General features: G+C 46.2%; 10 protein-coding genes across 10 annotated transcripts; 8 read left to right on the top strand and 2 right to left on the bottom strand.

The window, feature by feature from the left end:
• The first annotated feature begins 1741 nt into the window (after positions 1-1741).
• Positions 1742-4055, top strand: F4822DRAFT_405252 (uncharacterized protein). The gene has a single exon (XM_051458275.1). The coding sequence runs from the start codon at positions 2381-2383 to the stop codon at positions 3914-3916; it is 1536 nt and encodes a 511-aa protein (XP_051314954.1). The 5' UTR covers positions 1742-2380; the 3' UTR covers positions 3917-4055.
• A 135-nt stretch (positions 4056-4190) lies between these two features.
• F4822DRAFT_429792 (uncharacterized protein) lies at positions 4191-4940 on the bottom strand (the record flags this gene model as incomplete). The annotated part of the gene is made up of 1 exon (XM_051461164.1): positions 4191-4940. The coding sequence occupies one exon, from the start codon at positions 4938-4940 to the stop codon at positions 4191-4193; it is 750 nt and encodes a 249-aa protein (XP_051314953.1).
• Positions 4941-5883: 943 nt separating this feature from the next.
• On the top strand, positions 5884-6606 carry F4822DRAFT_437510 (inorganic phosphate transport PHO88; the record flags this gene model as incomplete). Its single annotated transcript, XM_051462421.1, has 3 exons — positions 5884-5906; positions 5977-6137; positions 6212-6606. The coding sequence occupies 3 exons, from the start codon at positions 5884-5886 to the stop codon at positions 6604-6606; spliced, it is 579 nt and encodes a 192-aa protein (XP_051314952.1).
• A 351-nt stretch (positions 6607-6957) lies between these two features.
• On the top strand, positions 6958-8629 carry F4822DRAFT_405243 (DNA repair protein). Its single transcript, XM_051458274.1, has 2 exons — positions 6958-7139; positions 7220-8629. The coding sequence occupies exons 1-2, from the start codon at positions 7047-7049 to the stop codon at positions 8390-8392; spliced, it is 1266 nt and encodes a 421-aa protein (XP_051314951.1). The 5' UTR covers positions 6958-7046; the 3' UTR covers positions 8393-8629.
• A 1054-nt stretch (positions 8630-9683) lies between these two features.
• F4822DRAFT_405237 (putative cytochrome P450) lies at positions 9684-12030 on the top strand. Its single transcript, XM_051458273.1, has 6 exons — positions 9684-9850; positions 9908-10046; positions 10123-10415; positions 10476-10565; positions 10627-11329; positions 11408-12030. Exons 1-6 carry the CDS (start codon positions 9773-9775, stop codon positions 11584-11586), a joined length of 1482 nt encoding a protein of 493 aa, XP_051314950.1. The 5' UTR covers positions 9684-9772; the 3' UTR covers positions 11587-12030.
• Positions 12031-12102: 72 nt separating this feature from the next.
• On the top strand, positions 12103-13138 carry F4822DRAFT_429788 (uncharacterized protein; the record flags this gene model as incomplete). The annotated part of the gene is made up of 2 exons (XM_051461163.1): positions 12103-12536; positions 12595-13138. The coding sequence occupies 2 exons, from the start codon at positions 12103-12105 to the stop codon at positions 13136-13138; spliced, it is 978 nt and encodes a 325-aa protein (XP_051314949.1).
• A 342-nt stretch (positions 13139-13480) lies between these two features.
• On the top strand, positions 13481-15963 carry F4822DRAFT_271773 (cytochrome P450). The gene is made up of 5 exons (XM_051454721.1): positions 13481-13927; positions 13989-14818; positions 14877-14928; positions 14983-15194; positions 15257-15963. Exons 1-5 carry the CDS (start codon positions 13823-13825, stop codon positions 15669-15671), a joined length of 1614 nt encoding a protein of 537 aa, XP_051314948.1. The 5' UTR covers positions 13481-13822; the 3' UTR covers positions 15672-15963.
• Positions 15964-16255: 292 nt separating this feature from the next.
• F4822DRAFT_437506 (phosphoglycerate mutase-like protein) lies at positions 16256-18062 on the bottom strand (the record flags this gene model as incomplete). Its single annotated transcript, XM_051462420.1, has 2 exons — positions 16256-17492; positions 17545-18062. The coding sequence occupies 2 exons, from the start codon at positions 18060-18062 to the stop codon at positions 16256-16258; spliced, it is 1755 nt and encodes a 584-aa protein (XP_051314947.1).
• A 1697-nt stretch (positions 18063-19759) lies between these two features.
• On the top strand, positions 19760-21001 carry F4822DRAFT_429785 (NAD(P)-binding protein; the record flags this gene model as incomplete). The annotated part of the gene is made up of 3 exons (XM_051461162.1): positions 19760-20220; positions 20275-20499; positions 20581-21001. The coding sequence occupies 3 exons, from the start codon at positions 19760-19762 to the stop codon at positions 20999-21001; spliced, it is 1107 nt and encodes a 368-aa protein (XP_051314946.1).
• Positions 21002-21673: 672 nt separating this feature from the next.
• On the top strand, positions 21674-24079 carry F4822DRAFT_405224 (acid protease). Its single transcript, XM_051458272.1, has 6 exons — positions 21674-22546; positions 22600-22839; positions 22894-23088; positions 23143-23251; positions 23317-23696; positions 23756-24079. Exons 1-6 carry the CDS (start codon positions 22261-22263, stop codon positions 23881-23883), a joined length of 1338 nt encoding a protein of 445 aa, XP_051314945.1. The 5' UTR covers positions 21674-22260; the 3' UTR covers positions 23884-24079.

Genomic DNA, 24079 nt, shown 5'->3' with positions numbered 1-24079 from the left:
AATGGGTCCATCTTAGCCTGCTTAGCCGCTTAACTTCCTTTCAACTTCTTATCCCTTAGTCCTATAGTAGGTACAACATCGTACTATTAAGGACCCAGGACCCAATGACCCTGCCTTGTCTGCACAACTGCCTGTACACTACGGTAGACGGTGCCACCGTATGCCGGATACTATTGTTGCATTGCATTGCGCGCTAGTATAATCTCATATACTAAGTACTATGTATGCTTACATATCATACATGTAGCGAATAGGATATACTAGACATACAAAACAATTGTGGCGATGCATTTCGTAACGTGGTTCATCCAAAGAAACATTACGTGATGAAAGAGTTTAGGAGTCGCCGACACGCCGACGGAGATGAAGAATTGACCCGTTTTGCCAATACGTACTACCGCGGCCGTTATGCTCAACAGGTTTTTAAAGTAGGGCGCCAGGTCAACGGGATAGACGTTTTGTATTACGTGGGTACCTGCGAGCTAACGTCATTTTGCAGATTTGCTTAGGAAGGTAAGCTTCAGCTACTTTTAAATAGCTTTCGGGTACGACAACTCTATCTAAGTGCCAACCTTAGTAGGTTGTTTCGAATTGTATCATACGTCCTAATCCATATAGGTTTCCGTCCACTAAAAGTTGTTAGTTTATTAAAGGGCTGAAGTTAGGAGCTTGTCCTATGGATCTTTAAGTTGAGCCCACGCCTAACACTTGCAGGTACCTGCACAGAAGTACCTATAAATCTACCTAGGTACCTAGGTATACTTAATTTTATCATCCTCAATGTCAAATGGATGCGCTCTTTTTAACAAACATTTAAGATACCATAATATATCATGCCATCTCGGAAATACATACGTTATAAGCAAACTTTAAAGCCAATCCCGAAAGATCCAATTCAAATCCCAGAAAACCGAAACCGAGATACATACACCGTATCTATCGCCTTATTTTCTGTACTGCCGAATTAAGCTTAACCATTGGCGGGTCACCTCCTTAATATGGACCATTACCGAAAGCGGATTCTTGCCGAGGTATCTCCACATTTTCTCTTCGTTCATCTTTAGAATTCCGTCGATACCTGGGTACTTACAGATTACATCCAAAAACAATTCATTCAGCGATGATCCTCCAGCTCTCTCATGCCTACGGTAACTGCCCTGCCTCCCATAAAACAAAGAAAGGAATCAAGTCACAGAGAAACATTGTCGCATTTCAGGCGTATTTAATACGCAATAACCTTTCATCTTAGTGTTGGGCACACATGTCAGTCTTGTATAGCAGTCCATGTTTGCCTGACTCGAATGACGATCGCGAGTGAACCAATTGGGAATATTCGTTTCTAAGCTATGGCTTCTCGAATCTCACCCATGCAGCCACGCTTTAGGAGGTAGGCATCTAATACTTAGCGTGATGGCTTAGCTTTTAGTATACACGGTAATGTCGGCGTGCCAGCACCTCCGTCTTATAGGGATATACCGTCCGGCGGAGAAATTTATTATCCCGGTCTCCTATTAAATGACGGAAATCTATACTTAGTTGACGATGCTTGATAATATTCGGCGATATAGTCCCTGTGATCTACACATCCGCCCGATCGCTATCGGATTGATGTCGAAACTGCAAAAAAAAAATCTGGAACTCGGTACGAAACCGAGAGCGGCATGTACGTGCTGTCACATTACGCGGCTATGGAATGCCGCACGAGCGCGAGCCCCAACCCCGCAGGTTCGATACGCAGCAATGTGACTCTTCTCATGCGCTGTCAGCATGCATCCTGATGAAGAATATGCAAGAATGGGCGGAATTTACCATTAGTCCCAACTACATCTGACTCTGTCGTGGATCTGACTTTGAGATTATCATTTACGGGCGCATGATTCTACAACATGCGATAGCCTTACTAACATAGGTATTCAGGTCGAAAACACATCCGCGACTGGCTCCTTTTCATACGGCTACGATGAGTTATCTATTTGATACATAGGATTTAAACGGAATTCCAGATATGATGCTATTCTATTCACTGTTTCTTTGTTTGCAGTTCACGGACCGCTGTTTTTGGTAAGGTACTAGTTGCCAGGTAAGTGTATGGAATGTATATGAGACAACATCAAAATTTCAACCTCGAGACGACAAAGGAATAGTCTAATGGTCGTCGCAAGTAATAAATTAACTTGTTTTAACGCCAAAGAAAATGCAGACCCAAAGCTTTCTAGTAGAATGGGTGTTCCCAGAAGAAAGGCCATTTTTACCCTCTTCTTCGTGTATTGAACAGTTCAAGCTTTGTTAGTACACGTTTACCCGGATAAACAAATTCGCTTTGGGGAAGACGACTTCATACTATAACAACAGCAGGAATATCTACCTCATTGGGAGGAGGATGGAGTCCGAAGATTCTCTTGAGACCTGGACTCAGGCGCCAATACCAACACCAACATTACGACGTGCCCGCGCTCGGGACCATGAAAATGGATTCGTTTCCCAACCACGCCCGAGTGCTCGACGTCAGAGGGCCCATTCACCAATACCTTCTAGAATTCCAAATATTCACATAAGCGACCGGCTACTTTTCCTAGTAGGTTTATTCTTCGCTTTGCTTGGGATATTACTTATATGGGGGGATGCCGACGAGTCCAGAGTCGAATATAGGCATCCAGGGCAAAGGAGAGCCATCGGAGCTACAAAACCGGTAAAGCCACCTCGCGAAACAAACTTCCTTGAGGTTGTGGATCTATTTTGTCGGGGGTCGCAAGTGATTTTGCTGGATAAAGCTGGATTAGATACCTGGTTTGTCGACACAGATATCAATAGCGCGGTTATCGTCACTATGTTAAACGGTGTACCCCTCAACCTTGAAGCGGATAAGAACGGCGATGTTGTTCGAATATCAAAGCTTGAGGCGGCAATTGGAAATCGAGAGTCGAGCCTCTTGATGGCCAAGGATGCGTTCAAGAAATTCCTTGACATTCGCGAAATATTAATACACGACGTAATCAGTGACCATATGTTATGGACTCAATTCGGGTACGAGCCATCCCTGAAGCGCATTTTTTCATACGCAAGAGACCTGGACAATTCGCCACCCATTACTACTATTAATCGTCCTCAGCCGTCTATTGACGACCCAGATTCGAAGAACAGGACGTTTGGTAAGGGAGAGCCTAGCCTTGCGGAAATGTTGAGAGAATTTGCGGGGGAGATCGCGCAGAGTCATTACCGTGTATGGACGCGGGATTATAGGGTTAGACGTATAAAACAATATCTAGCCGCGACACGAAGGCACTTTGGAGATGTGCGACGTTACGAAGCTCAGGTCATAAAAGGCTTAAAGGAGAAATCGTCAAGAAGCTACCTATGGAATCCCAAGCAACATGGAGATGTTATGTGGCAGTTCACAAGAAAACTAATCAAGTTAGAACAAGCGTACGAGGAAACGACGGAGAATCTTAAGGAGATTGTTCGTCGGGTGAATAAACTAGACGTTAAATACGTTGCGGAGAATAGGACGTATGAAGAAGCACTTGTGATTTGGAGGCAGAGTCTTAGGAATCTCATGCAAAACTGGGGTGCACTTCTGATCAACTCTCCCCAGGGCGTGCTATACCTTCTAAGAAAACAAGAAGTTGGGTCGGGATTGACTGATGAAGTATCTTGGGAAAAGTGGAAGCAACGGAATTGTGGTGGAACATCTTGTTACGACGTTGCGGGGCTAGGCAACTGGTTTAAGGGGTTAATTGGGATGAGTGAAAAGCCTACAGCAGGGCGTGCCCATGACGAATCGGAATTTAGTAGGATTCTCGGCTATAACAAGAAACCTCTTGTATGGCGAGCTGCGTATGAGAAGGCATGTTGTCAGGATGGAGAGATTGCTCGGTTTCTTAAGCATGGGCCGTCCTCATCTAAAACGGTGGTATGAAGTGAGCATTAATCGGGAAGTACACATACTACCTTAGGATAATAAGGATTAGAGCGAGATAGGATATAATTGACGAGGCCATCATTCCGGTTTGTCTAGCCTCAGTTTGGCCAAGTAAAGAAAGCAGTCTATTGATAATCCATACAATCTAGTTTCATATCAGACCTCTATTTCCCCGCAAGTGCAGACAGAACATCCTCGATAGGTAAACCCCAGCTTCCTTCTCTCAATCACCGCGTCCATGGTAAGCTGTCTCCTCACTCGGGGGCCAATTCTAAGTTCGTCCCTTCTTATTCTTGTTCTTCGACGCGCCATTCTTAGATCCGTTGCTCGTATTGCGGGTATCATTCCCATTCGTGTAATCTTTGGTGGCATCCTCATCCCATACTTCCAACTGTATTGAGGCTTCGCGTAGGTCGTCAACGTCATCAAACATAGAGAGGCGTTCCGTTCTCTGGGTTCGCCATAGTCGGGCCACAACGATTAGACTAGAACCTTTGGGGCATAATGCGGCTTCGAAGTCAGTTGGTCTTGCGCAGTCTGGTGAAATAGCTATGTAGCATGACGGTCGGGATGCAGACGATGAGGACCCGGCCTGTTGGTCTGGTGGAGACCGCTTCTGTCTTCCTGCACTGTAGTCCACTACTGGGAAAGTAATGTGACGTACCGACTTTGGGTATACGTAGACATCTGGGTAATCCATAGATGCTGGGCGGGGGTACAGAGAATCGGATGCTGTCGGGGGTGTACTAGGTTGCTTTTGTTTCTTCTGTGGCTCTGGGTCGACCTTATTATTATCACCAATAGGATCTATCACTCGTCTCAGTATCGGTCGCTTGGGGAGAATAATGTCGGCTGCTTCGTCTTCGGAATTACCTGGGGAGTATGGGTATGGTAAGTCTGATGATAGGGAAAATCTTCTCTTTAGTCTGCATTCTTGGCAATCACATCGGATTGGATGAAGAATAGGAGGGGAGTAAAACGAAGGAGATCGTAACTGCTTTCCGGATATATCGTCAGGCATGGTGAATCCAGTGCTTGTTCGGTGTTTCTGACGAGATTGATGGGACTGGTAATGACCTCGGATGAAGCACATATTTATAGGCTTCTGCAAATTGACCCTTCTGCCTAGGTGCCTTATCAACTGGGTGATCCCCTGGTCTATATAAACTAGACTTGCAGATATCTAGGCTGCTCCTTTGTAGGTAGAGTCTCAGGCATGAAAGTGCAAGGATAAGAAGGTTTGTTGATGGCTTTGCCGCATGATGATACTAGCCACAACAGCGAACTTCTTAGAGGGTATGAAGCTCTTAGTTACACAAAGACATATAGCACGTATCCATTCCATAGGAGCAAAAACATACCAAGGAAAGTGATCTGATCATGTTGTCCTAAGCACGGACAAGCCTGGTACATGAGCCCCTTTTTGCGCCTATTAAAGATATAATGGTTATTTATTTCCTTAATTCATTCATTTTCAGTATGAATATCAACCTGAAATGACTTCTACCCTTAGATAGGCAAGTTAGGTATTATTGAGAAAAGGGGTAAAATAGGGGGGATGCTTACCTAAGTAAATGTACCTAGGTAGCACAGATTACGTGACTCGATAGACAATTAGGAAATCACAGCTCCACTGAGCCTAAGGAACGTGGCCAGAACTCGATAAAGAATCGATAAGGGGAAAATTATTATGTAATATGAGCTGAAGACGGGTTGGGCGGAAGAACCCTGTCCCCTAATTTTTTCGTTTTCAATCGGGGGTCCATGCAAATCGCCGCGATTCGATTCAATTGCGACAGTTTTTAGTTCTCTTGGATTTTCCATACCTACTCCGAGTCCCTCTCAACAATAACCAAATCATTCTCGACGAACAAGTATTCACATCCCTCCATTAAGGGAAATCGATTCTTCTTTCTTCGTCTTCGGTTTTTGTCTCTTGTGGTTATTCCATACCGATCGTCAAAATGGCTGGCCTAAGTCCCCAAGTGTATGTCGTGTCAAGTTTTGTTTCGCACGTGTGCGCTTTCAAGATGATAACTAACGAAGCTTCACAACAGAACCAACATCATCATCATTCTTGGAATGATGCAGGTGTCTAAGCGAATCCCTTTCGACGATCCTAATGTCCTCAACATCGTTCGCGGGCTATACATCGCTAGTAACGTAATCATCGCCGGCATTTACCTATATGTCCAATTACAGATCAACAAGAAGAAGGGTAAGCTATTTTCCATTTTCAACTCGCGCTTTATGCGATCAGCGACAGAAATCCTAATTAGATATGTCATACAGACCTTACTACCCTCAAGTATGTCGAGCCGGCACCGATGGGATCCAGCGAAGAGGGGAAGCTCGTAACAACCACCGTTCACGCGTACGATTCTCAACAGATCAAGAACTCATTCCGATCACAACTTATGGGAGTTGCGATGATGGGATTCATGCATCTATACATGAAGTACACCAACCCTCTTTTGATCCAGTCTATCATTCCCCTCAAGGGTGCTCTCGAAGCCAACTTAGTCAAGATCCACCTCTTTGGTCAGCCGGCAAGCGGAGATCTCAAGCGTCCCTTCAAGCAACCTGCTGGACTTATGGGTGGTCTTCAGAGCGGCCCCGCGCAAAGCGATAAGAAGGCTGTGGAAGCTGCTGAACGCGCCGGCCGTGGTGGTGTTAAGGACGAGTAAATGCGTTTGCAGGAAACTTGTTCATTTTCGTAATACCAGGGGTCTTAACACCCCAATTTTGGCTCTGGTTTCTGGTTGATATAGATACATCCTCTCTCCATGAGTAGACGAATAGCATGATGAATTAATATGCTCTTCATAATTCATAATAATATGCCTTCAGAACGTGCGATGCATAATTACCATTCCGGCGCTATTTGTGAAGTGGTTAAATTTCAGCAGGTACTACAGTGCTATCTAGGTACTTGTTCTAGGCAGTAAAGACCCTGAAGTGGCGTAATTGTCGGGCACTCGCCGTTTTCAATGTCCGACGTCACCGATGATTACCAAAGAATTGTATCTTGTACATCTTTTTAGAATGACACAATCCTAAAACTTACAACATTCTTTCTTTTTAACCATCTACCAAGCATTCACACATTATCTATTTCCATATCGCAATGGAGCGTCCTTCGACGCCGCCACAGACTCGAAATGCGAACCCTTCTAATCCCATAGTCTCTCCTCCCACTCCCGACGTAACCAGGCGCATTGTAAGTCAAGCCCCGCCAACAATCTACACATCTCGTCGCTACAATCGCATTTTCGGTTCTAATGAATTCTATATGAGTAGGAAGAAAACCGCCTCAAAGCCAAAGCACTTCGCGAACAACACGAATCCGCCGCCCGCGCATCAGGCGCACCCTCCCTCCCACGCACATCCTCCGGCTTCATCGCCACCGACGACGTCCACGTCCCCAATACACGCAAGCGCGCCTACGATGCCATATCCGGCGGTGGCCGAGTCCGCGATACCCCTTCTACAAGTCGCGATGGCCGCGCAAACAACGCCTCTCCGGCTAAGGACGGTGCCGACAAGGCAAAGACAGACAAAGATGATGGGTCTATTAGACCGGCGAGAAAGTTCACCAAGTTCGTCGATTATGACTTGGGTAAGATGACGGATACGAAGGGTGGTTTTCTGAGCGCAGAAGATGATCCTTGGAATAAGGCTATGTCGGGGTCGATTGCAACAGGGAATGGAGGCGCTGCTGGACCAGCCGAAGGGCCGGAGGAACAGAGACCGAAGGGGATGACGGTGCAAGAGTGGGAGAGGTTACAATTACTAAAGAAACTACGACGACAGAAGGCAGGACCATTCGAGCCCGGTTTGAGCTCGCTGCAAGACAAGAACGAGCGGAAGAAATGTGCGGAATGTAAAAGTCTTGAGATTGATTTCGTATGGGAGGAAGTATTCGGATGCGCTGTGTGCAACGCTTGCAAGGAGAAATATCCCGAGAAATACAGTCTTCTAACCAAGACAGAGTGCAGGGAGGATTACCTTCTCACAGAGCCGGAGTTAAGAGACGAAGAGCTATTGCCGCATTTATCAAGACCCAACCCGCATAAGTCACATTGGCACGACATGATGTTATTCTTACGATACCAGGTTGAGGAGTATGCATTCAGCAAAAAGAAGTGGGGGTCTGCTGAGGCGTTAGATGCTGAATTCGAACGCCGCGAAGCCGATAAGAAAAAGAGGAAAGAGGCTAAGTTTAAGGAGAAGCTACTAGATCTGAAGAAGAGGACAAGAACAGATGCGTATCGAAGGCAGAGAGGAAAACTTGGAATAGGTGGCAATGGAGGAAGCAGTGCTGCACCAGGCAAGAAAGCTAAGTTTGGCGATGCAATATCCACTGGTGGCAAGCATGCTCATGAATGGGGACGAGTCATTGAGAACGAAGATGGCGCGACGGTGAAGACTTGTACAACATGTGGCATGGAAGTTGAGGAGATGGAGTTTTAGACACAATAATGATACCCAGCCGCATAGGCGAATAACAGAATTGGCATCGTTCATAAAAGGCAATACACCGACCATGCGGAATATTCTTGTCGCATCACACAAGAAACCATATAGCGTAGCCAAACACTTTTAGTAAATTATAAGTCGCAGGCTTGCTACAGAGATTTGCGATTTTCGGCTAAGTGCCTTATTTCGGACTCAACGCATCATAGAAGCGCATGTATACTTGGACATCACGATATAATCTGCAATGGCTTTTTGAGAGTTAAAGCCGAAATGTCAAGACTTTCCCGAGGTGATATATCATATCCAAATCGTCATTATGCATAGCACGGCAGATAGTATTAGTGTCTCGTGGATTCGCTAGAACGGACGGTCGATTGAGATCGGAATAAAGGAAAGACGAAGTGAGAATTATAGAGGTCAACATAAGGATACCTAGGTATTACCGTGGTACAAATTTATCACCGAGGGCGATCGCGGTTCTAGAAAGCCACCCAAAATCTGCTGCAAGAAGGCTTACCGCACCGCCCACCTACGCACTCACACCATTATTCTTCGCGTTCTCGCAGCTTTTAGCACCGTGGACGATTCCGTGGAAGCCATGGCATCAATTCTAAAATAAGCAAAGGCATACCTAGATACAGAATAGGATTCGTGGGAACCAAGGACTCTTCGCCGCAATATTTGGATCCTGAAGGCATATGTATTTCGGGTTTATGAATGAGTGCGCCTTTGACCGAAGATATATTCATAAGCCGGCCTATAGAGAGGGACCGACAAAAAACTCTTCACATAACCACTCACGTAACTATCTAACAGGAACACATACCTGGGCGGGTATACTGACCTATCGCAGGGTTATCATTGGGTAATATCGCGCGAGCATTAACTAGGATGGGTGAAGAACTTACCCCAGACCAGGTCCCCAGTCCCCTGGGACCATACTAGGTAGCCTACAGCTCGGACTTTTCGGCTTCAACCCTCGCCGTGCCCTTGCGAATCCCAATACGCTATATGCAGCCAGAGGTCGATGTAACAGATTAAAACCATCCGATTCAAGTCAGCTTCGGTCTCGGCTCCCTGTTACCTGTATCGAGCCCGAATAAACTGTGACCCTCCGAAAAATCGGAACCCTCTGTAGGTTACCATCCTCGCGCTTTCGCTCTATGACTCTATTTGATCCAAGAGTCACCAGAAAATGTCGGTGGAGACATACACAAGGCTTGAGAGGGGTCCTCTGTACGAGATGATGTTTATATTAATATTTAGCATTCGCTGTTTTCAATGCAAAATGTATATACTCGTTTCTAACAATCTAGAACACAATTGAATGCGATATCTATTCATCTCGACAGTTCAAAATTGCCAATTGTAAATATGGAGTCGTTTAACGACTTTCAGAGTCTAGGGAACTACGAGCTTCTCGCCATTGGTGTAGGAGTAATTCTCCTAGGAGTAAGGGTTCCTTCACTTTGATAAAGAATTGCCAATTGATGCTGATGTATTTTATAGTATGCCTTCACCGTCCTACGAAAACCAATTTCGAAAGTACCGGGTCCTTCGTACACGAAATTTACAGATGTATACCTGAAATATATTGATATGTCAGGAAGACGACCAGAATACGTCCACGCTCTCCACGAGAAATATGGTATGTCAACCATCCTCAATTTTCAGAGTCGTGCATTTCTGAGAGCAATTATGCTAACTATGGTTTGATAAATTAGGCCCCGTCGTCCGTATCAGCCCGGGGCATGTCAGTGTTATGGACCCCGCCGCCACACAACAGATGTATTCAGTCAAGAAGGAGTTTCGCAAGTCAACATGGTACCAGGATTTCGTACCAGGACCTTCTAGTGTTTTTAGTACGGTCGATGTCGACTATCACCGACGACATCGAAGACTTCTCGCGTCAGAAATTTCTGAGTCTGGATTAGTTATTCACAGGCCGGTAGTTGACTCTAAAGTTCGCCTATTTACAGAACGTATCGCAGAGGAGATGGAGGAACGCGGCGTTTCGGTACGTGGGCCTATCGAATAGGAAACCCATTAAAATGACACTTGCTAACGAATTTTAAAGGACATATATCGCTGGGCTTTGTATATGGCCACTGATGTAATTGGCGAGCTTAGTTTTGGCTCTTCGTTCCGTATGCTAGAAACCAAGGAGGTACACATCATTTTTCACCCTCGCCTACCAACCTATAAGCTTACTAACGGCCACCGCATAGGAAAACCAATATATTATTGACTTGAAATCAGTCTCTTTCGCCGGAGGACTTCGAGCAACATTCCCTACTCTTATGAAGGTTACCAAGTACATCCCAATCCCGGTCTTAAGTCTGGGCATGGCTGTTAGAGGGCGTCTTTTCGAATACGGAGCCCAATCATTGGAGCGACACCGTAAACTAGTAGAGGAGCAGGGAGACGATGCGAAACCCACCCTTTTATCCAAGTTATACCGAGCCCGAGAGAAGGGCGACGAAACCCTACCATTCACCGAGCTTCGCATGGATGCCATGTCATACATCACAGCTGGTAGCGATACCACGACGAACACCCTCACGTATCTCATCTGGAGAGTATGCAAGAACCCCGACGTCAAAGCAAAACTCGTGGCCGAACTACAGACACTCCCCGCGGACTTCGGAGACCAGGATTTAAAGGGTCTACCGTATTTAGACATGGTCATTCAGGAAACGTTGCGTCTTCATAGCGCTGTCCCGTCAGGTTTACCTCGTGTTGTACCTGCGGAGGGCGCTACGCTTTGTGGTCACTTTATTCCAGGTGGTTACACGGTATCAGCACAGGCCTATAGCATGCACAAGAACCCCGCTGTATACCCTGACCCGACGAAATATGATCCATCAAGGTGGGAGAAGCCAACGAAGGCGATGAAGGATTCGTTCGTACCATTCGGAGGTGGTAGCAGAAGTAAGTCATCATTACCTATAAAAGTTCCTTTTCTTTTTTCTTGTAGGTATATTTGATTTCTAACTATTCCACGTTTAGTATGCATTGGACTTCATTTAGCCAAGATGGAACTGCGCCTTGCGACCGCCCGATTCTTTACCCGATTCCCGAACTCTACGGTCTCTACTTTAGATGGGTTCACGGATAAAGATATGGAGCCTTGGTCGTTTTTCCTGATGTCGCCAAAGAATAACCGCTGCTTGATCAATGCTCATTAGGGCATAGAGTGTTCAACCCTTTAGCGGATGGAAATAAACTGGAGGTTGCTCTGCTACAAAGCCTACGAGGCTGGCTGCATACCCACCTAGGCAGGTGTATGACTGTAGGGCGTGAAGGCTATTAATCATGTAGATTGCATATTCTAGAGGAGTTGGGTTTTATCGGCATACAGGGAGTTGGTTACTTTGAAATAAGAAGGTTGCCGTTATGATGCTTTATGTTGGGTAAGCAGGCAATAACAGCAAGTTTATCTCTAAGAGGTCTGGATCAATAAAAGTTGCCATTCGTACATATGTGGCAGTGCCTTTAGTGAGCCCACTTGTGTTGTCAGGCTCTCTAGGTACCTAGATAGGCTGTCATCAGAAGTCACACCGCCTACATGTAGTACCTACTAGAATCTATGCGGGGCGTAGGGCGTTCCATTATACCTATACTAATATTGTCATAAACACGTTCTTGACTGCTTACCTACCTCCCATATTTCACGCCACCAAATATCTAGGTAGACATCAATCATGGATATCTCCAGATATGCAGTAGGGCCAGAATCTTATGATAAATTATCTACCTACCAAATATCGCAATTTTTCGAACGACATAAGCGTGCGAAAAGGAATGGCTTCAACAGCCATGCTGCTGATATTTTAGCTAGTACCGTCTCCCCTACACCAATGCAAGGTGGGAGCAGCTATACTGTGAAAGCTGACTCTAACCGAGTGCATAAGGTGGTCCAGTTCCGATATGAAAAGTTGGATATGAAGGCGATAGAACAAGCGAGACAATCATATCCAGACTTTATTCCTGTATGCGAATCACACAGCGTATACGGTGACGTCTTCGTGTATGTGTGGAATCTTGTTCCCGGTCCGGCTTTTTGTCGAGTTCGGCGTCAATTTCTAGCCCCCGGAATGGAACAACAATTGCGTAGGACCGTGCAAGACTTCGCCAAGTAAGTCGACCAACAATCTAGCCAGTTGCTAATCACGTCACTGACCAGAAACCCACAGATTCTTCGCTTCAGCTTGGATTAATAGGCCAATTGTTGAGAAACCTCTTGATTTATTTGAGGAGTACTCCGATATCATTGACCAGCTTTATCAGCGCCTGCCCATACGATTCCAGCCGAAATTAGACGAGATTCGTCGTGGACTCCCACTCTTATTTCGGCCCAGCTATCCCGTAGTTATCCAACATGATGACCTCCTAGAAAACAACATCCACGTGGATGAAGCTTCTGGTCACATTACAGGAATTGTCGATTGGGCCAGTCCCATAGTTGCTCCATTTGGTGTCTCCCTTGGTGGTCTTGAGACTATACTTGGAGTTCAAACCTCGGCGAAGTGGCACTTTCATCCTAATCATATGGAACTCCGTAAACATTTTTGGAATACCCTGTATGAGGAAATTGGTCAGGTATCGGAAGATGATCGATGTTCTATTGAAATCGCGAGATTGTTTGGATTATTCCGAACTTATGGTTTCGACGATAAGTTGGGGATTATCAATCTCGAAGCATTTTGCGTCTCGAAATCAGAATCGGAGTCTATTTAAGTGTCATATTTCCCATGAAGATGAGCTTGATTGACCAATTAAAACTACATGATTATAATGAAGATTTTATTTGAGGCCGAGCGCAAGTCTGGCCCCTTTCTATTTTGAAGAAATCGTAGGGCTGAACAAAAGTTCCCATCCCTCTCAACAAGGCATATCGGCCATTATAAGAAGTCCGGCAACTTCGGATCTCGTACCTAACTCTCGTCTTCTAAGCGACGATATACCATCAACTTAAATATGATTGGTAATACGAATTCATTATATACCATATTGACAGCAATGTTGGCGGAAGAACCCATACAAATGTTGGCGGTAAGAAATTACCGTGCCACCAAGAAGCATCACCCTTTGTCCATGTTACCACACAAGTTCCACTCGCCTCGATAAATTCGCTCCAAATCGAGTATAATTTATATCTAATATTCCTTGCCTGTTGGTTAATTTTTCGCTATAGATAGGTCCATAATGTGAATATCCCTTGCAACTCCATTACAAGCCCAGGTACAATACCAGCCTAGCTCCACTTGACTAAATCCTTCGTTCCGTGGAGCTGGGATATTCACCTTAGCTCCAATCATAGCCAACGCAATATTAAAGAAACCCAATGCGCTCCCGTTCTATATTTCATCTTTGATAGATCTTTCTATAACTTCATGAAGTTGTGGTTTAATAATCTCAACTATGGAGGTCAAGGGCACCTATTTCATCGTGCTCCCCATAGTGGGGGCCATTATTGTAGATTTCTTCTTTCGCTTATATCGTCGGCGGCAACGCTTCAGAGACTTGGTAAATATGGACTTCTCGCGCGAAAATTATATCGAAATATGGGAGCTAACATGAGGCGTAGCCAAAACCTCCTCACAGCTTCCTATGGGGTCATCTCAAACTCATGGGCGAGATTGCGGGACAGTTACCGCCAAACTGTCACCCACAATCGTACATCACCGCCATTGCTCAGAAATATGACCTAAAGGGTATTTGGTACCTTGACTTATGGCCGATAGCAGATCCACAGGTTATTTTGACAGAACCGGAACTTATGGACTCGGTACAGGTGACGCGCGTGTTTAACCAGCATCGTATCTCACAGGAACTCATGTCGGGGATCATTGGTGATAACGTTGTTTCGACTGTCAATGGCCCGGTATGGAAAAAGTTACACAATTCTATGGCCCCGGCATTGCTCCCATCCCACGTCAGAACGCTCACTGGTGTTATGGCCGACGAGACACTTATCTTCCGCGAGAGGTTAAAAAAACTTGCCAGCACCGGCGAAGTGTTTTCTTTGGAGGATGAGCTTGCGAAACTGTTATTTGATATCGTGGGAAAGGTCGTTTTCAATTTACGTCTTCACGCTCAAACCAAGGGAAGCCCGTATCATGAGGACCTGGTGGAGATCATCAAATTGGTTAATGAACAATTGTCGATGAACCCGTTCATCAAATTGAAGGTGGCTTTTAAGAAGCGAGCTGTTAGGCAGCGAGTTGACGCTGCAGTTACCGAAAAAGTCCTAGAGCGTTTAGCGGCCTTAAGAAGCGAGAACATCGTACCGTCACGAAAGGATCCTCTTAGCATTGTCGACTTGATGCTTCGTGAAACAGTTCTACAAGATGGATCCCGCAAAGGTACGAAAGCCATGGAACTTCCTAAGGAGGAGTTGGACTTATTGGTAACGAAGTATGTTTTCGCCCGCTTGTCCAAACATGGGAATGTTGTGTTAACATGAAGCCAATAGTGTCAAAGGCTTTCTGCTTGGTGGAACTGGCACTACTGTTGATAGTCTATGCGTAAGGACCCTTCGGAATCTTAGTGTAATCTTGTCCTTACTGATTGTTTTGAAGTTTACCTACATGCTCCTATCGAAACATCCCGAAATTGTCCAGAAAATGCGAGAGGAACACGATGCTATTTTTGGTAAAAACCTAGCGACAACTCTAGAAACTCTTAAGGAATCCCCAATCAAACTCAATGAACTCGAGTACACGACAGCAGTGATCAAAGAGGGTATGAGGTTATTCCCCGTTGGGTTTGGGGTCAAAGAAGCACCAGCAGGGTAAGCAACTCTTAAATTCCTGATCGGTAACTCTAGCAATGCTAATGAATCCTTAATTGCAGCGCGAAAGTATCTTACCAAGGCCGCGAATATCCTGTTGATGGTGGCTTGGTAATTGTACCTTGCTGGCACACAATGCACCACGACGCTCGATACTTCCCCGAACCCGGTACATTCCGTCCTGAGCGATTCCTAGGCGATGGTGTCCCCCGCGGTTGGTTCCGAAGCTTCTCTCGTGGTCCCCGAGGATGTCTAGGCCAAGACTTAGCCATGGAGGACATGCGTGTGATACTGCTTTTGACTATACGGGATTTTAATTTTGAATGCGCTGGGCTTAAGCCCAACCCAAAGCCCAAAGCGACTTATACCGACCTTGATACAGTTTTTGGTGACGCCGCATTCCCAATGCTAGCGATGGAGGCCAAGCCAAGGGATGGTATGATGATGACGATTAAAGAGAGTGGATTTAGTTCATGAAATCATTTGATGGTTGAGATAAAACACGAGTACTTACTTGAAAGCATGTAGGAAAAAGAAGAGGTTATTCACACATCTCGGTGATTTGGTACATATTCAATCTGCTGGTCAGCAAAATTTAGGCAGAACCCGTAAAATCACTCGTAACTCGCTTTTTGCTGTATAAATGTATGTTAGATTTATATAGGATGGAATGAGAACCTAACAGCCTCTGAATGGCAATAAATGCCGTCTAAATGTTATCAGACCCAAAACGGACCGATAGTTGTCTGATTCTCGTCCATAATAACTCCTCGTAACGACCGTAAGAACAAACGGGTATCATCCCCAACCACAATCCCATGCACGTTATTATGTCCAAAGAGAGGTACGGACCATTATAAAAGACAACCAAACAACGCCAGGTTCATTCTAATTCCCCAAAATCGATATGCTCGTCCCTCCCTGAGCTTCCACCCAAAATGCAGGGTATCAGTGATTGTAGAGAAGTAAAGGTGGAAAAAGAGGAAACGAGAGCTGGAATAGAGCACCCGCCGTGTACCCGGGCAGGCATCTATTCCATATATTTATTCCCCAATGCTTGGTTAAACCCGTTCTACAGGTTTCACCGGGGACAATCCCGCAATGCTATCGGCATCTTCATCTCCACGGTGTCTAATGGAAGCACCAAAGAAACCACTGGTGCCGCCTTCAGTTGTCGCGGCTGGAGCCGGAGTCGTAATCGTCGGACCAGGACCTCCTAGTTCCCAGCTACCAACACGCTCATGTCTAGCACCTGTCTTCGCAATTGAGACATCATGATCTGAGGCCATCTTCTCGGCTCCCTTGAATCCACCTAAGCTGCTGCGACGTCTTGCGGCGTCTAGAGGATCTCTGCGTTGAACGCGTATTCCGCCAAAGACGAATGCGGTAGTACCCACGAGCGCGAGAACTGCGATGGTCGTTACGGCTCCGATAACACCGGAAACCGCTGGAGATAGGGATGCATTGCTGCTCTCCCCACTGTTTGACAAGCCGCCCGAGCTTCCAGAGCTGTGACCTAGCGAGTTGCAAAATAAGGTGACAGAAGAACAAAGATCGCACCAAGTGGAGACATCCTGGATGGAAAACCTGGCAATATAAACCGTAAAGTCTTCCCAACGGATACGCGACTCCGAATTATCACGCCCAAACAGCGGATACTCGACCAACGGTTGAGAGGAGTCGGTGCCATTACGGAAGAGGAAACGCACCCACAATTCATCCTCATGAGGGTACGAGGTGACATTGTCGATGCTAAAGAGCTCGAACACCATAGCCGAGCCGGGCCCTGGGATCTGTTGGAAAAATCCGTTGGTATCCGACAGGTTTGAGAGCGCAAAGAAGGCTAGGAATGGCTCAAAAGACCCAAACATGAGCGACATCTTATTAATAGTACCAGCCGACGCAATGTGTGACGACAGTTGTGCCACCACCTTCGCTGCAAGTGTACGCCCTGAGATGGCGCGAATCATGTCGCCTTCTTGCAATCCTGACGCTGTTAGATTGGCGTTCAGGTCCACTTGTTGGTTGCTCGCTAGGTTGCGCAAAATCGCTAAACGGTCTGCATTAAGGGAATCGCGCACAGAGTCGTCGTGATCATACGCGTATTGGGCATAATCGTATAGATCATAAGCGTAATCGAAGTTCAACATCGAATTCGCTAATGTATTCGGAAATACCTCTGCCCATGTTGTCTCATAGAATGGAAGGGTCGCATTATACATCTCTTGAGCAATCTCGCTGCTCCTGAAATCACCACTCGACGACCAATACTCGGTACATATCGACTGTCCCTCGATCCTAGCGGCTTGTTAAGGATAGGTTAAAGTCGCCATGAATCTGTATTACTCACCAGACAGAATTTGAATCGGTGGTTGGAACAGTCCGAATATTCGGGTATTGATAACCATCTAAAGGAAAATCCACCTTGGTGCCATTGGCCAATGTAGAGGCATTGTTACCACCATTATTGTAAGCGAATGTTTGTGTAACTGGTGGGTAGAGGCCTTGTAAAAAGGCTAGAGCACCTCCGACAACATAATCTTGTGTAGTGCTGTAGATGTCGAGTTGACTGTTGTCTAGAGCTTGCCGTTCTATACCAGAGATCGGTGAGTTTGTCGTTATAGCATTGTCTTCATCCGATAAACTCGAATTAGATAAATATCGAGCTCTGAAGAGCGATCCTTGGAAGTAAAGCTGTTGCGCACCCAGCGGGGTCAAGGTAGGCTGTAATTCGCCTTGTAGCGGTGTACGTTCACCATATAGGACATACGCGAATGAAGACCAGACGGTTTCATTGGCGGATTGGGCTAAGGCCTCACTCAAAAGCGAGAGGGCAATAGTCAACGTCTTTACTGAACGTGAAGCCATTCCGTAAGCTGAAAAGGGATATCATTCCCTTCCCGTATGATTTACGCGACTCACAAAAAGAACCTAACAATCCAAACAAGAATACCGACGGCGAAAGTATGGAAGAGGAATTGTGAGAGCTCTCGAGCTCGACAGGAGGACAAAGGAGGGGTAATAGGGAAGAACAAAGATAAGTAGATCGACCTACCTTCAAGCCTTACTTACCTCTGGCGTAAACGTGCATGTATACCTCTTCCTTACCCAGGTAAACACTTATCTATACAGCATCCGATGACACCAGATAACGTGCTTGTGTGTTCAAGGGTCCGTCATGCCATCCCGCTAGATAGTACCGGCGCCGGAGTGTAAGCTGATGGTTAGCCATCTCACCCCTACCTATATAGAAAGCGGCGGGGAGCTTGTGAACTCTCTCCCTCCGGAATAGAATGGCGGGGTAGCTAGAAAGCACGCAAGATAAGAGTATCGCAGGGAAGCTTGGCAAAGCTCTTTTTGGACTTTCTGGGGCTGGCCAAGCTGGGATGAGCTATCACCAGACAAACTGCTACCCCTGTCGATTCACCCGAGATAGTGATCTATCACAAGCTCACCAACAGACTCACAGTAGCGATCCACCCTCCGCACGTCTAGCATGTTCTGTTGTTGAAGTGGCTGCATGGGTGTACCCGCGACATCCAGTACTATTCATCTTTTTCGGATGTGTCTTAGTTCTTATAAAGACTGAGCTCGGATCGGATTTAGGAGGTACGATGTATAAAGCTCTGTTCCCTTTCTGGTATGTGCGTTTGGAATACCACTTTTAAGTCCGCTCCTGTTTGTTTGGCCCACAAGATTCCGTCCAAGACAACACGGGTACGTTCAACCTTTTATATGGAATTGAATGCAAAGAGCGGACGACAGCGGACATTCATTCATATACTCCTTTTGCTTACCGAAATCCATCGGTTTAGTAATCGTCCTTGTCTATGGATTTTTAGCTCGGGGAATTTGGCTTAAACCTGCATGAGCTGTAATGGTATCAAAATTACTATGTGGAGAGACCTGACGCCATCAATGAGTATCGTGCTACAACCATGATCCTTATTATTTTGCTATTAAGTATAATCGCCCGAACATCATCTAATGCCCACCAGTAAAACTAAGAGGACTCATTCTATAAACTTCGGGCACTAGCAAGGTCGATGATTCATCACAACCTTCTATCTTACTCGAAGTACCATGCTTGCAATCTCTATGGCTCGTCTCGAATACCGAGATGCAACTGATGAGACGGTGCATAAGCTAAAACCAATCCTGAGCTCTCCTGTCGATCTGGGGTGACAACCCTCAAATTACGTCGCGATTAGTACACAGCCTCGGCGACAAGGTGAATGTACGATCACGTGGGCGGCATTTCTGTCAAACATTCTATCTTCATGTTGAAAAATGCGGGGATTTGTCATCGTAAACCGGTGAGCGGACAAGATGCCCGCTCGATGCAGATGGAGATATCTCATGTTAACTCAGCATAAACGCCGGATGCTACCTATGTACATTACTCCCTGATATCAGATCTGACCGCCATAGATCGCATCGCGTATAAAAGGCCCAGCTTGCCTGTATAATACAAGACGTACGAAGACAGTTTATTTCACCATTCAACACTAGAGTGCATTATTTACCTAGGTGTATCTTTCTTCGTTACCTCGATTGTTCGAACGATGGCGAAAGGCTCCATTCTGGTAACCGGCGCCAACGGTGGCCTAGGCTCGGCCGTCGTTGAACGAATTGTTCGCGATCCGTCTTTGGCACAGGATTATCATGGTCTTTACACAGTACGCAAGGTTGAGACTGCTGACGATGCCAAGGCAGCACTGAGAGGCGCCAGCAAAGCAAAACACCAATACGACCTTGTTCCTCTAGACCTATCAAGTCTTGATAGCACGCGCAAGGCAGCTGCAGACATCAATGAGAAGATAGCTAGTGGCAAAGTACCACCTATTCGAGCTCTCGTTTTAGCAGCAGCATACCAAGAGCACACCACGCATAACTTCACCAATGACGGTTTTGACATGACTTTCCAAGCTAGTTACCTTTCCCACTTCCTCTTGACTCTGTTATTACTCCAGAGTATGGACAAGGAGAAGGGCCGAATAGTCGTGATAGGTAGCTGGACACATGAGTAAGCAATTACGATCTATATCCTAAACATAGGAATATTGAATCTGCGTGTCAGAGTTCCTGACCAATCTGTCACTAGTACTACCGATGCAAGGAACAATATAGGTCCTTATGGCGATATGTATGTGCCTAAGGAGTTCCACCAGATCTTCACCGACCCCGAGGGTAACACTGAGCCGATTGCCAAGGGGAAATGGGGAGCTCGGGAAGGTCGCACAGATAATCCTTGGTCTGGCATGAGGCGGTATGGAGCTTCGAAATTGTGCGAAGTTATGATGATGTAAGTTACCTACCTCCTTGCCTACATATCTGCTTAGGGTAGGTAGGTAGTCAAAATAATTCCAAGACTGACAGTTCCTAGGCGCGAACTTGCCCGGCGGTTCCCTTCTGATCCTACGCTCTCGCACGTCTCAGCTCTAGGCGTTGATCCAGCAGCGATGATCAGTGGTTTGACGCGGCGTAGCAACTGGCTTCTACGCGTTCTCATGCTTAAACTCATAGGGAATCTGCTAGCGCCCTTATTGACATGGCTATCACCGAATGGTGACCTGCGCACGACCTGGAAATCCGCCGGTGACGTTATTCGCGCGTCTTTCGCCGTAGATGCGGATGCACATGGAACTCTCGGAGAACGGCCTAATGGACTCTATCTGAACGGTACGGCCGTCGCGGACATTGGTCCCGAGGCCAAGGACGAAGCAAAATGCCGCCGACTATGGCGTGATAGTCTCGAATACGCGGGCGTCAAAGAAGGTGATACTATACTGGCAGACTGGAAATGAGATGATGATTAGTGATTATTTGGAATATCTGGCTCCTCTGCCCGGTTCCTCCTATGTGTATATAGGTCATTAATTGGGACAAGATTAAAGCGGCTCGGGTGGTCAGGTGGTTTAGTTATATTCATCTCTACTGATCATATGCAAATATGTAGGTTGTATAATGAATATATAACTTACGAATGTCGGCAGCGGATGGAGCTTCAGATCTGCCGAGTATTAAGTGAGTGCCGCCAGGTCGGTATCGAGATAGCTTACAGCTGCCGGAAACTAGGTCGATCGTTCAGGCAGGTTACATACTAAGGTAAATGGTTCTGTAGGGACCGTCGCAATCCGGGACGCACGAAATGCATCACTTTCGCTAGGCGGGGACCAACAACAGGTTTACCGTAACTATAGATTGCTGAGATTGGAGAGAAATGCGGTCATATGCAGCCTTGCCGTGCCATTATGAGAACGTTACATATGTGGGGTTATATATTGCGGCTATATTGAGTACTTACGTCCGTTAAACTGTTTTCTAAGCACCTGTTTGGTTGTTTACTAAGTCTACCCGCTCTTCCGACTAACGGAAGCGCGTAACTAGATCCGTTACGATTCTGTGCGAGAACCAGGGACGATGCTCGTATTGTCCATGGTTCACTAACCCCTAATTCCGGTGTCATAGATGGTTAGGCTGAGTGTCAATAATCCTTTCACGCTTTAACCCCCGGAAGTAGCAAAAATCTAGTAATGGGTTTCAGAACTTTTCCTATTTTGCTATTTACCCGCATTCGAAATTTTATGGTGATCTACCAACATAAAGAAGAGGCTAACGTGAATATAATATTGCGGTTAAAATCGTGGCGCGTGACCGACGACGCAGATCTTGGGGAAGTATGCAATGTAGCCCGTCCTATACCGACTAGGTAGGTAGGACCAGCGTCGTCTCATATATACACCTACTTGGTGAGAGCTGGGCTCTGATGAGAAGCTCATTGGTCTGGACCTGCCGTATGGGGTATCTAGAACAACCGCGTGCAGGTCTGATTCGACACTTTGCATGCTTAGTAGTTGTTTCGACAGATCTTGTTCTAATTGACGGGATTTCTCAAATATCCTCGGAATTATCATAAATCCCCCGTATAGGATTCAGGCCGGAGCTTTCAGCAATGTGATCGTCGGGATACGACTATGATCGGGCGGATGGAAGACCGTATCTTTCTGAGCTGTAAGTTTTCTCTTCGGAGGCGACGGGTTACCTGGCCTACGATCTCTCGACAATGGCGCTCCTTAGGTTGCTCCTCCTAGGCTTGTTGCCATTCTTATGTCTCGCGATCACGATACCGGATCCCTCATGGCCTCCTCGAACGGGGCTGAGAAGTAGACCTTCCAGCGGAGACGTCGATTCCGACGGCGGAAGACACATAAGAGCTAAGCTCCAATCTCGGAAAGTCAATAACGTAACTGGTGGTACCGTATCCACCTATGCGACGTCTCAAATATCAGGCCGGTCGCCACGGGAACCATTGGCGAGGTATGGAGCTGGAATAGTATACATGTTGGAGCGTATGTCTCGCGCCCCTCATAATAATGATACAATGACTGATAGCGTAACGTAGTTGATATCGGAACCCCCGGACAGACCGTCTCGGCCATCCTCGATACCGGATCATACACGCTGCTCGTGGATCCAGACTGTAAGCAAGCGGCCGACCCGCAGGCTTGCCAAACGTATGGATACTATGATACAGCGCAGTCATCTACTGCTAAGAACCTGAATGGATGGTTCTCTGGCCAGTTCGGGACTGGTTACATGGAAGGACAGTGGTATAGTGATACTGCTTATGTCGGACTAGACAGTATGTATAAGTCCTTTTCCCACCAAATCAAATTGAAGCTCTAACACGTGGTAGACCTACCACTACCTGGGTTGAGAGTTGGCGTTAGCAAGTTCAGCCAGTATATATGGGCTGGTGTGTTGGGTGTCGCATATGGTAAAGCATGGAATACTGCATACCAGACTTTACTGGACCTTCTTGTCGCACAAGGTTATATCGCCGTGCCGATATTTAGCTTAGGGGTAGGTTATCAAGGCGGAGGAAGCCCAAGTAAGTTGCCATACGCCTGATTACCGAGGCTTCAAGTGATCTGATTATGTTTAGGCGATATTATCTTTGGTGGAGTTGATAGGAAGAAATTTCGCGGTTATCTTGAGCCTCTCGAGATTTACCCATATCCAGACCAGCAGCTGAAGCGCTACAGCCAAGTTGGGTATGATTTATTCACCCCATCTCAACGCATAACACAACAGGTCGACGCATGCTAATTCAAAAAAGCTATCGTGTCAATTTGACATCATTGGCGGTTACTCCTCCAGGCCAAAACGAAACGAAATTGACGGATAGCGATTTCGAGCGAAACGTATTGATTGATTCTGGGTCTACCTATACCTATCTCGATGCGCAAATGGTTGCCGTCATAGCGCAAGCATTAAATGCATTTCAAGATGAAAATGGTGTCTATCGCGTGCCATGCGAGAGTCGGAACCTAGATGGTTCTGTGAATTTCGGGTTCAACTTCTATAACATCGTCATCCGAGTCAATTATGCTGACTTTATCGTCGATTTCGACAATTGGTGTGCTCTTGGAGTCCAGCCTACGGATAGTAAAGATGAGTCCTGGGTACTAGGAACTAGTTTCATCAGAGCTGCGTACCGTAAGTGCCACCTCAGCATGTTTCCATTTTAAAAGCGCATAGCTAACAATCGTATGTAGTTGTGTTTGATCAGCAGAGCGACGCGGTGTGGATTGCACAGTACTTGCCATGTGGTGATGATGGGATCACAGATCTAACAAAAGATGCTGGTAGACAGCTTTGGTTAGAAGTTACAGGCCTATGCTAAAGAATAGAGGATGGAAAGCCGCCTAGGTATGGGGGGATTCCATAACTGAGACCAATGAATGGTCGCCCTACCTGGGGCATAAGTTAACACCGTTGTCGCGGTGTACGGTGGCCTGAACGAGGCCTAAAATTATAGAAGTATACGCCTAATTATGTATGAACATATTAGCCAGAAATAAAACTAGTCGTTACGCTGG

Source organism: Hypoxylon trugodes (genome assembly GCF_022578975.1).
Source record: "Hypoxylon trugodes strain CBS 135444 unplaced genomic scaffold F4822scaffold_5, whole genome shotgun sequence".
Taxonomy (NCBI): Eukaryota; Fungi; Ascomycota; class Sordariomycetes; order Xylariales; family Hypoxylaceae; genus Hypoxylon; species Hypoxylon trugodes.
Note: the sequence above shows the minus strand (reverse complement) of the source record. Positions and strands in the feature narration are given on the sequence as shown.

Coding starts and splice junctions, on each gene's coding strand:
- F4822DRAFT_405252 (XM_051458275.1), top strand. CDS start 2,381: ATGGAGTCCGAAGATTCTCTTGAGACCTGGACTCAGGCGCCAATACCA.
- F4822DRAFT_405243 (XM_051458274.1), top strand. CDS start 7,047: ATGGAGCGTCCTTCGACGCCGCCACAGACTCGAAATGCGAACCCTTCT. Junction 7,140..7,219: donor CCGACGTAACCAGGCGCATT/GTAAGTCAAGCC, acceptor CTATATGAGTAG/GAAGAAAACCGCCTCAAAGC.
- F4822DRAFT_405237 (XM_051458273.1), top strand. CDS start 9,773: ATGGAGTCGTTTAACGACTTTCAGAGTCTAGGGAACTACGAGCTTCTC. Junction 9,851..9,907: donor TAGGAGTAATTCTCCTAGGA/GTAAGGGTTCCT, acceptor TGTATTTTATAG/TATGCCTTCACCGTCCTACG. Junction 10,416..10,475: donor TGGAGGAACGCGGCGTTTCG/GTACGTGGGCCT, acceptor CGAATTTTAAAG/GACATATATCGCTGGGCTTT.
- F4822DRAFT_271773 (XM_051454721.1), top strand. CDS start 13,823: ATGGAGGTCAAGGGCACCTATTTCATCGTGCTCCCCATAGTGGGGGCC. Junction 14,819..14,876: donor TTGGACTTATTGGTAACGAA/GTATGTTTTCGC, acceptor TGAAGCCAATAG/TGTCAAAGGCTTTCTGCTTG. Junction 14,929..14,982: donor CTACTGTTGATAGTCTATGC/GTAAGGACCCTT, acceptor ATTGTTTTGAAG/TTTACCTACATGCTCCTATC.
- F4822DRAFT_405224 (XM_051458272.1), top strand. CDS start 22,261: ATGGCGCTCCTTAGGTTGCTCCTCCTAGGCTTGTTGCCATTCTTATGT. Junction 22,840..22,893: donor TGCTTATGTCGGACTAGACA/GTATGTATAAGT, acceptor AACACGTGGTAG/ACCTACCACTACCTGGGTTG. Junction 23,697..23,755: donor TTTCATCAGAGCTGCGTACC/GTAAGTGCCACC, acceptor AATCGTATGTAG/TTGTGTTTGATCAGCAGAGC.